Raw genomic sequence first — 13223 nt, forward strand, 5'->3', positions numbered from 1 at the left:
GCATACATTTGATAGGCTAAGGAAGTTGTCTGGAAGAAAAAAATGTCTACACATATTAGATTAGGTTTTTTTTGCAGTATTACAGATTGTTAAGCATATGAATGATAATTTCGATTTTATATTTGAAATCCTTCCGAAATAGGAGTGGAGTCGAATTGGTATAAAAATATGCAGAGGATGTCTTAAAATTTCCAAACAGCTAAATACCTTTGACGACGTTTTTGATTCCGTCATTCTTTCTCGTTCATCCTCTTCTTTCTGCTTTTCTTCTGCATTTTTCCTTAATATAGCCGAGATTGCAACATTCTTTGGCTTCTTTGGTTTTTCTTCTATAACATCAGGTAAAAGCACCTTCAAAATCCCCTTCTTTTCTTCTATCTTTATATTGCCTCTTGTCTCCTCAGAAGTTGGTTTGTTATCTTCGATCTTCCTCCCCTCGTCGATACCACCGTTAGGGATTTTTAGTATTCCCTTCTTAGCTTCGTCTAAAACTACAGCACGCTTAGGAAGATCATTATTATTTCTGAAATCCTCACTAGCCTGGCTACTTGTTTGACTTAGATCTGAAGATGGTGTACTGCCTTTTGTTAATATTTCTTCTTTAGCAATGGACAGTTCTTGAAGTTCTTTTGTTACTTCACCACCTTGCTTTACAGCTGCTTCGAAAATCAGACGACCATCTTCATGACATTTTACTGTTAAAACTCTAGCACTTTCTAGCGATGCAATCGAATGACCAAGATCTAAAAGACGACGGACACGAAGACTTAGGGTCTTTTGGTAGGTCAATTCAGAGGAGGATTTAAAATCTAACGTCTTCAGATATTTCTGCAGAGGTAAAAATTCACGAACATCGAAATCTTCGGGCAGCGGTACATTCTCTCCTATAATGAGTGTAGCCTTTATTTAACAGTAAAAAGTGAATAAAAAGTGTAATACAATAATGTTAGTAAACATCTTTTCGACAAAATGCCAAAGGTTGTAAGCGACTATATGGCGTACTGAAAATAACAATTTAAAGCTTTTCATTTCGTTTTAACAATGAATTAAAGCAAAACCCATAGAAACGTTGGCATTCAGCTGAAAAAGCCAGCTTCAATAACGTAAAAAAAAGAAGCTAACAAAAAGTAATCTGCGCGAATTTTAATCGTCTCCATCTGCTATCTCGCACGTTTAGTCCAGTAAAAGTACGGAGAAAAGTGGGTCGACCCGGACAAAATTTCAACAAAAGGTTTTTTTACACCAAAATGTTCAGAAAAAATAGCTGAACTATATATACAAAATCCGCTAAAATAGCCCGCCGGAAAAACCCTCTGGGGCTGCTTAAAGAGGGTGGAAGGGGTTACATTTTTGACATTTAGGAAGCTTTTTTTTACGCTAAAATGTTCAAAAAAAAATCGCTGAACAACATATCCAAAATGCGCTAAAATCGCCCGCCGGGAAAACCCTCTGGGGCTGCTTAAAGGGCATGGAAGGGGGCGAAAAAATAGGTATTTACATTTTTGACATTTAGGAAGCTTTGTTTACGGTAAAATGTTCAGAAAAAATCGCAGAACAACATATCAAAAATCCGCTAAAATCCCCCGACCGGAAAACCTTCTGGGCTTGCTTAAAGGGGGTGGAAGGGGGCGAAAAATTAGGTATTTACAATTTTGAAATTTAGGAAGCTATTTTTACGCTAAAATGTCAAAAAAAAAATCGCTGAACAACATATCCAAAATCCACTAAAATCGTCCGCCGGGAGAACCCTCTGGGGCTTCTTAAAGGGGGTGGAAGGGGGCGAAAAAATAGGTTTTTTCATTTTTGACATTTGTGAAGCTTTGTTTACACTAAAATGTTCAGAAAAAATCGCAGAACAACATATCCGAAATTCGCTAAAATTGCCCGCCGGGAAAACATTCTGGGGCTGCTTAAAGGGGGTGAAAGGGGTGAAAAATCCTTTTTTCAATTTTTGTTATTTCGGTACGTTCGGAGACTCGATTCTGGTATAAATCCACTCGCTGAAACCGAAAATGATGCTGCTTTTATTGTAACACGTCTGTAACTTATATTAAACTATAAATAATATTTTAATAACTCCATCGCAAAAATAAAGGAAATAGCTTTTCTTCCCAAGTGTTAGAAAGATCAGATCAATGGAAGCCTGAAATACTTCAACACAGGAAAATATCGAACGGCAATTTAAAGGAGCAGAGAAGTACCCCACTCTTTGTTGCTTTGCGAATTGTTGGAAACTTGGTTATCCGATTAGATTCAATCGCGTGATGACCAGACTGCAGAAAAGGAAAACAATGGGCATAGGGACATAAACGCTAGGAAGACCATTCTTAATAACGATTTCTATCGCAATTGGAAAACAAATACATTAACGAGCCTGTACATAAATCACAGTTTTGATAATCATTATTTTTAGATCACATAATACTGAGAATCATCATTTCATTAATGAGCACTACCAAAGAGCACAACCACCGCTATTGCAAAAAACTATAATTCTTCTTCTTCTAGAGATGCTGGTTCAGAGTTATTACAGCTTGTTCCCATGCACTCTCCGCAAGCAAGTGTGCAGGGCATGCTATTCTTACGGCAAGTGCCTCTGGCCGTATCGCAACCTGATTTGCATTTGCAGTGGATAATTTGAAGAAGACTTTGGAGATCTTGTTTCCTCCCCGTCATTACTGGGATGTAATTATCAGCAGAGAATCGCCATCTCCAGTTTTCCGGTTTTATCACAGCAGTCTCGCTTTTCCATTCCATTACCTGCAAATACACGCGAAAAGAATGGAACTTTGCAGCTGAGGGTGTGGGAGGCATCCGATCAGGGCAGACAAATGCGGAAGAGGAAGCGAGCTTGGCCAAGAACAGACGATGTCTCAAGGACACGAGAGTTTCTCCAGGCTTTCCTTTATAAATTATTAAAAGAGCATGTTCACCAGCTACAATGAGCTCGTCTTTCGTAGCTTTCGATTCCATAAAGACCTTAGCGGCCTCACGGAAAGACGGATCTGACCGGTACAATGACAGTCCGACAGATTTACCAATTCCTTGCAATCTCGAAGTGGTGTCACAGCCTCGGAACGCGTGCAGAAATAGAATTGCACCACACATGTCCCTTAGTTTTTCTTTAATGGAGCAAATATTCCATAGCTTATATTCGTTTGAAGCTTTCGCCTCGGATCTGAAATACAGGCCTTTGTGGGTGGCAGTGACATAATAGAGGAGAAGGATAAGGAGGTCAGTGTCGTTGCCGATGAGACACGTCAACTGAGTTCTTGCATTATGAATGGCTGTTGTTGCAATCAGGACATCCGCGTCAGCAGAGGTATGTTCTACCGAACAACCTGCTGAGGACAATTTTTCTCCTATCGCTAGAATTATCTAGCTGCTTGTTTGTGCAGTTTTGCAAGAACTCTTCTTTCTTTCTTGTTAACTTTGTTGTACCAGTGAATTCTACCACTGGGCACTGTTTATCCCTAGAACGTTAGAGGTAAAGACACACCTTTCGCCAAAGGACCATTGTCATATCCGTCAAAAATACCGAAGCTTCTTCAAATCTAGTGGTGACATACTTGACGTAACTTTCGCAAATGAAGTCAAATGTAGAGTTGGGCTGCCAAGTTAATTTCTGGAGCAGCCAGCCGCCGTCAACGACAAAATGGCACGAGTCTAAGCACTCATCCGAATGCTCCCCTGAGGCCTTTCGAATTGTGTTTGACAGAGATGGTTTGTCGGCAGGACGCAGAACTTAGGATCCAAAAAGGGATGGGGGATACGTACAAAGCTCATACGACAAAAGGTCTCGAAGATCGAATTCTTCTCGGTTCGCCACCGTAGCTAAGCGCTGGAACAGAAGCCCTTGGTCTACATGAACCGGATCACCATCAATGTTAACAGCTGATTTGGATGCCATTGTAACAGCCTTGTCTCCAAAATTATTCTTCGTTCCGAATAATTTTGGCGAGTGTCTTGATCAGATTTACTTCTTCTGTCTCAGGATCCTGCTCTTTCGGAAGATTTTAGTATTCGTGGAGAATGGACTTTGCGGTTTCACAGAAAATAATAACATTGTGTTTACCATTCACATTGGCAATTAAAATTCGTTCGCCACAATGCTCTTCCAATACTCTCTTCAGATGCTTTGCACTGTATGGTTCAACATCGTCATGCCCACGAAGAAAGTCTTTCATCTTTTCTGCAATCTCTAGTAAGGTAACTCGCTCGTCATACCTGCCTTCGAAGAGCTTGACGGCTTCCTCAAAGGTTTCTAGTCTCACTTCATCAGGTGGTCTTCCCAATTTTCTCCGTTCAGCTGATGTACAATTTATCAACACTGTCTGAAAACCGTTTTGGCACATCCTTTTTAGTTCGAAAGTTCGTCGAACATTTTCTATGGTAGACTGCATCTGCAACTTGCAAGTTTGAAGTAGAGCTGTTAATGCGACCAAGCACAGTCGTTCCCCAAGCGTCATTCCTTTCACAGCATATCTTGACCACAGTACTCTGGTAGTCGTAGATTCTCACTTTGGATCCATTGCCGTAGACTTCTCTTCTAGAACATTTGCTTTCAATAATAACAGGTTTTGCTGAAAACGAACATGAATTCATGAAATCAAAACCACCTCCGTTTGACCTTAGAGTCCGAGGTACTTCGTTTTGACTAGCGTTTTTATTGATTGACCTAAGCTATGGCTTAGCTTCCTACGGATGAGGCAACATATCAAGTCTATCAAGTCTACTTACTCATAATAATGCCATACTAGCTGATATAACAGTCAGGTACTTTTGAAGATAGATGGCGATCCTGTTGTGTGCGCTGTGCAGCCTGTGTTTTGAAACCTAACTGTACCTAGTCTTTAATGTTTGATTCTCATCAGCTAACCAGGTTCCCGACGACTAGCAAAGCAAAAAAGAGTGAGGTACTTCTCTTCTCCTTTAAGTTCTATATTTTCCTCTATTGCTTTTCGCAGGCTGTTCGAAGTATTTCAGGCGTCCATTGATCTAATCTTTCTGTAAAACTTCGGAAGAAAAGCTACTTCCTTTGTTTTGGCAATGGAGTTATTAAAATCTTATTTTTTGTAGTTTAATATAAGTTAGAGAAGTGTTACAATAAAAGTGACATCATTTTCGGTTTCAGCGAGTTGATTTATATCAGAATCGAGTCTCCGAACGTACCGAAATAACAAAATCGGAAAAAGGATTTTTCACCCCTTTCACCCCCTTTAAGCAGCCTCAGAAGGTTTTCCCGGCGGGCAATTTTAGCGGATTTTGGATATGTTGTTCTGCAATTTTTTCTGAACATCTTAGTGCAAACAAAGCTTCCCAAATGTTAAAAATTAATTTTTTCGTCCCCTTCCGCTCCCTTTAAGCAGCCCCAGAAGGTTTTCCCGGAGGGCGATTTTAGCGGATTTTGGATATGTTGTTCAGCGATTTTTTCTGAACATTTTAGTGTAAAAAAAGCTTACTAAATGTCAAAAATGTAAATACCTAATTTTTCGCCCCCTTCAAGCAGCCCCAGAAGGTTTTCCTGGAGGGCGATTTTAGCGGATTTTGGATATGTGGTTCAGCGATTTTTTCTGAACATTTTGGTGTAAAAAAAAACTTTTGTTGCAATTTTGTCCCGGTCAAATCGTACTTTTACTGGCCTACTTTAGACCTCACAAACGGGCTCGCTCTGGCTTTCGCAAATATAGCCCGACTTCACCCCAATCCCATCGTCTTCTCCACTACGTTCGACAGCTCGGGTCTTCGGCTCCCACGCGTTTGCTATCTTGACGTAAAATTTCCTCCACTCAGGCCTTGCACCCCAACAAATATAGCCTGACTCCATCGCCCTCCACCCACTGTGCTCGCTGCTCAGACATTAGGGCCCCACAAATATAATGTCAAATCACCTCCCTGCACAGCGTCAAATGCAACCTAGTAAAGAATGAACTCTAACCCACAGTAACCGAAAATTCAAATACACTTAAAATATTTGACTGATCGCAAATACATTGAATTTCACTTATTTCCTAGAATCATTGTTGGTTCATTAACGTTTAAAGTACCACCCAAAACGAGAAAAAATAGATGTATTTATTTGCAAGAAAAACAAAATATTCAGCTTTAAAGCCAATTGGCTGTGAGTTATGAAGCTTATTGATTTTTTTATTTTGACGGGGAAAACCCAGAAGATTTTTCTAGGGGGAAGAGATAATGAATTTCCAAGAAGGGCTAAGCTACAAAGCATTACGTCTATCCAGTTAGTTTTTTTTTTAATTTGAGGCGTATTCCGCTAAATAAGTTACTTCCCTGACCACTGGCACGGGGTAACCACTGGCACGGGGTAGTATAAAATGCCAGATTATTCTTTTATAATATGCAATGAAAAACACTCAGAAGGAAAACAATTGCTGAATATAAATACGAATCTAATTTTACCATTTCATCAGAGGGGAATCCAGGGAGGCTACCCCAACCCCTTCCAAGTTTGGCCAATTTACTTTTGTGATTTTGTGAGTACGACTTTAAAGAATCTTTCTGTTAAAAAACAAAAAACAAAAAAAGAAGTTGCCACCCCTTCTCTCCTAGCATTCAGAATCCGTCTCTGGACGTAGTCCCTCACGGATAAACTAAGTTGTGATATTGCGAACTGATGGGCTAGTTTATTTGCACAGAAAGTCTATATTTCAGCAAAATAATAAAAAGTGCAGTACTAAGTGAGTTTCATTTTATCTTGATTATACTAATTATTAATACTGAAAGATGTAACATAAAATGTTTATACTATAAATATTAAAGGAGATATAAATATTATATCTCCGGATAAGATCATTTGAAAAGAAGGCTTTTGAGCGATAATCTTGGAAACTGTAAAAATAAGGACGAATATAGTGAAGAAATCATTTTGCAATTTGCATTGAAAAATAGCAAAATAAATAGTACACAATATATGAAGACGTTGATGATCCGGAGACTTACCCAGACCTTCCGTGTTTTCAGGTTTGGATTCTTGAAGAGAATTCAACAGCCTGGCTAACGTTGGCCATATTTGTAAGCGCGATGCAAAAGATTTGTCCAGCAAGATAGAAGGGTTTAGTCTTGTCCAAAGCAGTAAGAGCTTCACTAAAAATAAAAAGTAACCCCATTTATATAACTGACCTGTATCCCTAATTACCACCCAATCACTAATTTGAAAACAATCACGTGATAATAATAGAACAGGCACCTAATAAGACTATAACACTGGAGTCTACAATCAGAGGTAGTAGGTTTTAGGATGCTCATGAGAGAGTTTGGGTTTCATTTTATACCTGAAAGCAAGAGTATGCAGTCAGTAAGTTTCATAAGATGGTGACGAATTTCCGACATAGTATAAGTATACCTTATTTTATCTCACGACTGGGGGATGGATTAAAAACTATCAGGAAAATTTTACTTCTGTTTAGGCGAGGGGTGAAAATATTTCTTCACCAATCCTCACAAGAGTATACGCTACATTTTTATGCTGGGAAGGGGGGCCCTATAGGCTCTTCGGCTAGTTAAATTCATTTTTTATCGATTTTCGACCACTTGTAGCCATTTTTAAAACGAAAATAGAATAGGACAATATCATGACATAATACGACACTTGCGTCGCTTCTATCTTTGGTCTGAGTGCCCTTTCATCTCTTGCAACTCAGTGCTATGACACACAATAAGAAGCTAGACCTGAATGTCTACTGTTATAACATTATATCATGTATGAAGCAAGCTGAAGCTAGCTATGCCTCTTGATCGGTGTCGAGTGCATACTATGAAACTGATCTGGAATCTTGACCCCAACCTTAAACCGATAAAAAATAAAGCGAAGTTTTAGCTTCGCATTTCGGTAGCCTGGGGTAGACCTTCCTCCAGTAAAGTATTCGATGTAAAATAGAATACTAAATCTGCTTTTTAAAAGCAGCTTCGAAGAACCAGATCGGGTGGCAAAAATTTTCCTCAAAATCAGAGCGAGTGGTATTAATTGCTGAAACGCTCTAAGTTCAAGGATGATAATGTCAAGTGTATCACATCTCCTTCACAATAGGCTTTGCATTATTCAAGGATTTTTTTGAAAGTAAATTTCTCAGTGCAGGTGGTGTATTCAAAATTACTTAACACATGTCTGTCTAATTTTATTTTACAGGGAAATGTTATTATCCCAATTTCTTACAATATTGTAGTCGAGTCAGTTAAGCGTCTCAAAACAAAATCTATTGATATTGATGGTATTTGTGCCCAAAATATATAGTCTGATTCAAAAGAGCTAATGTTCCATTTCCAGCTGCTTTTTCAGATGTTTTTGTGTATGCATAGTACCGGATAGCTTCCTTTGTGTAACGGTTACATTGATTTTAAAGCGTGGAAAGAATGCTGGAGATTGCAGCTTGTACCGCCCTATTACTGTCACGTGTGCATTTAGTAAGATCTTTGAATATGGACTTCTTCTGTCTGTGACTGAAGATGCGATTTTTGGTGAAAATCAGTTCGGTTTTGCTCGAGGAGTTAATTGTGCCCATGCTCATAGGGCACTCGCGAGTGTACTTCGCCAGACTGCCGATGAAAATGAGGAGATCCATCTTTGTTCGCTAGGCGCATATAAAGCTTTTGACAGTATTGTCCATAGTCAAGCTCTTTATTCACTTTTTGTAAATGGTGTCAACACTTCTATTATTTTTGTTCTGAGGTATTGGTATGGTTATGCCTGTTTGCGGTTAAAGTTGAATGGGTCTAATGTCTAAGAGAATGTTCGTGTTCGATGCGGAGTACGCCAAGGAGGCGTGTTACCCACTTATGTTTTTAAGCTTTGTATTGCTAGAGTGCTCTCTAAGATAGCTGATACTTGCTTTCTTGGTTTTTCTGATGTATCGTATATTGCTTACGCAGACGACATCCTACTTATTAGTAGGAGCAAATTTTCTATGTCTAAAACAGTGGATAAATGAGAAAAGGTTTTTTAGATATTGGACTAAATTTAAATATGGAAAAGTGCGAGTATCTTTGTTTCAATGGTAATGCTACGAATTCTCCTTTGAAATGTAATTATTCTTCTATATGTTCAGCTGATAGCCTACGTTGGCTTGGCATTACTCTTTGTAATGATATGTTTTGTTTTCGTCAGTCAGCTGTTAGGGACGCATGTACCGAGATTAGATGTGGGCATTCCAAGATTGTTGCAAATCGGTCGAAGTATAATCGTAAAGCTTTAGTGTCGCTATACTCTGTTTTCTGTGACAATGCTATTTTGTACCTTTCAGGTATTTACATTTTGCTTAGGAAGAATGACCTATCTAAATTAAGGAAATGCTCTTATCGGTCTTGCAAATTCTTGTTGTATCTTCCGTTGTCATATCGTAATCGCCGTATTATCAAAAAGTATAAGGCACCTGTTATAAGTGAAAAACTTCGTGATTTACATATAAAACTGTCTGCAATGGCCTATGATAAACTGTCTCCTCACCATGGTCTCATTCGTTTGTTTCGCTGATTTTTCTTTTTATTTGTCTATTTATACTTTAAGTATTGTGTGTGTTTATTTTTTTCTTTCTTTTTTCTCTTTATTCCACTATTTTTCACATTGTTTGTGCAGAGGGTTATAAATAAATTATTATTATCATAACTTTGATTCAAAAGATTCAAAGTTAGTCTAAAGTTTTTCCAATATAATAATTAAAAAAAAAATAACTTTTTCCAATTGTTCAAAAAAAAAAAAAATTAAGGCAAAACAATGCTTTTTTCTAGATTATATAAAATCAATTACACAGACATACCTTGTGCAGTTATATAAAAAACAGGTCAGTCATTTCTTTTTTACGTAGATTGTAGCATGAAGAATAACTTATTCAATGATTTTGGCGAATGAATCTTTAAATTTTAGGCGAAGTTTCTAAACGATCGATTACAAATGTTAATTTAGAAATACAGATAAAAGAAGCATTGCTGAGCGGAGGAATAGTAGAATTAATTTATTTAGCAAGAGTTTCAGCCAGCAGTCATTCATTAAATTTTGGGCGGCAGGCAAAACGAATTATATGGAAAGTACAAGAAATTATAAGAACATCGAAAGTGCAGTAAGATGAATTCTTTTCTTTTTTGTTCGTATGTTCTAAGTAATTAGAAAAAAATCAGATACAAGTTTCCCTCCGTCCACTGATTAAATTTTTTTCTTCTGAAGGAGCTTTACATTTTAATTCACGGACCTTCATAGTGTATTTAATTATAACTCTCTAAAGATCGAAGGTTTCTTCTTCTGCCTCAAAAAATCTGGACAGGTGGGCCAAGACAGGTGATGGCAATAACTGTTAAAGAGAGAATTGAATAGAGAGAGAGAGAGAGAGAGAGAGAGAGAGAGAGAGAGAGAGAGAGAGAGAGAGAGAGAGAGAGAGAGAGAGAGAGAGAGAGAGAGAGAGAGAGAGAGTGAGAGAGAGAGAGATAGAGATAGAGAGAGAGAGAGAGAGAGAGAGAGAGAGAGAGAGAGAGAGAGAGGGGCTTGCCGCTACGAAATAGAAACAACTAAGAAAGCTACATTAAACTTTGATTAGTTTTTCATTCTTTTTTCTTCCACTTGTTCTTGTAGCTTAAAAGTGCTAGCCGCTCATATGGCACTGTTTGTGATTTCTATTCGTCTGTATATAAAATCAGTGGAAAATTAGTGAGGTTTTACTAAAAATATATAGACTACAGTTGTATAGTGTTGGACCTTAAGCGACAGACTAAAAACTACACAAAGTGGCGAAACCACAGCTTATAAAGGGAGTAAAGAGACCAGCATAATTTGAAGACAAGCAGACGGCTTACCGAACACACAGACGCAAAAAAAAAAAAAAAAAAAAAAACACCAAATACCTACTAAAATCACAGGTATTTAAACCAACGCTACCTAAACAGCGTTTCACCAGACCTAGCTATGCCAGGATGGTAATTCAAAGAGAACACGAAGAAGACCTTGTGTATCGTACTTGAAATCTCTCTAACCAAGGCTTTAATAGACAAATAATTGAAAGAGAACCTACAAACAGGCTGATATACACCGAAAACCTTGCATTTGCAGTGATTTTCAAATCGTTCCGGAGAGCAAAAAAATTCACAATTTTGAATGAAACCATTCAGGAAAGAAAGTTTCTTGAAGCCAATATCTTTAGACCAGAAATGCCATCCAAAAGGGATTCTTTGTGGTTGAAACATCAAAGGCAGTTGAAAAGAAATGCATAAAATAAATTTTTACTGCCCATTGACGAAACGTTTAGACCCAATTTCATATCGGAAGATCACTGCACTTGAACTCGGAGATAAAAGTTCCACGAGCATTTGTGGAAGAAGTCAGTTCATTTGATTCACACCACGACTTGCTGGATATAATAAATTTGGGATCAATAATTTACATTCCTTCAGATTGTTACAGACACAATGTTACAGACATACCTGCAGGAAGTCCCGGAAACTCTAAAAGATTTTGTCCAGGAGAAAGCGTATAAGCTGCTAATAATAGGCCATTAAGCGTCATGGCAAGAATATCCAATCCCTGCTCATAGCTTTTCTGTTCATCTAAAGCAAGCAAGCTACTGTCGTTTGACCCAACTCCCATCTGATATGATGAATGGTGAAGAGTGTGTAACAGAATAATAGAGATCTGTAAAAATAAATAAAACCTTTGAAAAAAAAAATTACGCAAATTAAATAGACGCCAACCGAAGGAGAGGAATGCCCCCCCCCCCCCGAGAAACAAAATCATTATTTAGGAATATTTTAATCTTGGCAAAAATAATGTTAGCTTCCCCCCTTCTCTTATCGAAATTTTTTTTGTGGCTCCCATGTGACATTATCCCACCAGTCTTCAGGAAAATTTTGAGAAGGCTAAGCTTTCTTGTATCATTGCTTTTCCAGATTTAAGTTGCATTTTTTTGAAACGATTTCGAATTTGGTTTCCGAATGAAGCACTCAACAAAGTATGCATGTACAATTCTTTTGAGTTCTCAGCATTCTATGCTAAATTCTAGGTCGATTCTTGGTGCTTTATTAATGGATATTCTTAAAGCATTTGGTTCCCTAACGAATTTAATTTTTCCGTCGACAGTGTCTTATTTTTGTGTAAGAGGAAGCGTGTTCTCTAAGTTCCAGTTTCGCTTGACCGGCAGAGTAATTTCCGTTGGTCCGTTTTTTCGTTAGTCTTCAGAACCCAGTGGTCAATTATATCCTAACGCTGTTTTAGTTTGTGTAAATACTTTGCTGGGTTCAAGATCCGAAGTCTGTGATTTATTGCTTTCCGTGTCATTATACAACTTTCTCTGCTCATAACCGTAACTAGACCCCGGCGCCGCGCCGGCGGATCGACCGAACGCCGCCGACGAGACGCCTGGTCAAACGCCACCAAACGGTCGTAACGCCGCCGGCGCGCCACCGGCGCGCCACGTTCGGCGGCGTTCCGCGGCGTTCGGCGCGTTCCACAGGCGGCGGCGTTCGGTCGACTTTAAATTAATTTTGCGGCAATTCTTTATTGCGTCAACCGCAAAGTTGGAGCTTTTCCTTCTCGTGTGGTTTAGTATTTTGATTTTCCTGATTAGAAATCAAGCAGGGCTTAAACTATCCCCGAATTTTTGGGTATTTCCCCAAAAATTTACGTGTCAACCTGAAAAAAAATTTGGTCTTTTATATCTCCGAAATTCACGCAATCATGGTGCCACCCCTAGCAAATCGCTGCCGGTATCTTCTTCATACCAATGCTACTGTGCATACCATAATTCTTAGTTATTCGCGTGTTGGTTAATGTTCGTTTCTTTTGTTACTTTGCATAAAAACATGACGGATGCAATATGCAATTGTAAATACTTAAATATACACAGTTCTTCATATGCTGACAAAACAAAGTATCGTCTTTATGAAATGAGCTTAAATCATTTCGAATGCAGTTTCCCAATCGCCATTTCTTACATCATTCATAGTCAAGAATTTTATTTTAAAGTTGAATAGAATTATAGAACGCATTCAATACTATACAGCTTCAGCCTTCAGCTGGATTTTGAAATTGACAGCCGACAGATTGTTTCTACAGCTGAATTGTAAGTTTGCAGATATTTTTTTTGCTGTTTTTAGTTAATGTTAATGTTTAGATTTTCTTAATGTTTAATACTCAATTGTTGAACTCCTGATAGAAAATACAATCTTCTTTCTGAAAATTTTTTACCCTTCCCCCCCCCCAAAAAAAAGAACCCTTCTATTGAGACAGA

General features: G+C 38.3%; 1 protein-coding gene across 1 annotated transcript in view; it reads right to left on the reverse strand.

The window, feature by feature from the left end:
* LOC148941391 (nonsense-mediated mRNA decay factor SMG7-like) overlaps window positions 1-13223 on the reverse strand; it is a 73293-nt gene that overhangs the window by 25234 nt on the left and 34836 nt on the right. The window contains exons 6-8 of the mRNA XM_089104072.1: window positions 11422-11629; window positions 6961-7104; window positions 208-884 (exon numbers count right to left, since the gene is read on the reverse strand). Coding sequence (XP_088960198.1) covers window positions 208-884; window positions 6961-7104; window positions 11422-11629 — 1029 coding nt within the window. The remainder of the gene's footprint in view (window positions 1-207; window positions 885-6960; window positions 7105-11421; window positions 11630-13223) is intronic.

Source organism: Artemia sp. Qi Xiang Cuo, chromosome 18 (genome assembly GCF_049724085.1).
Source record: "Artemia sp. Qi Xiang Cuo chromosome 18, ASM4972408v1, whole genome shotgun sequence".
Classification (NCBI taxonomy): Eukaryota; Metazoa; Arthropoda; class Branchiopoda; order Anostraca; family Artemiidae; genus Artemia; species Artemia sp. Qi Xiang Cuo.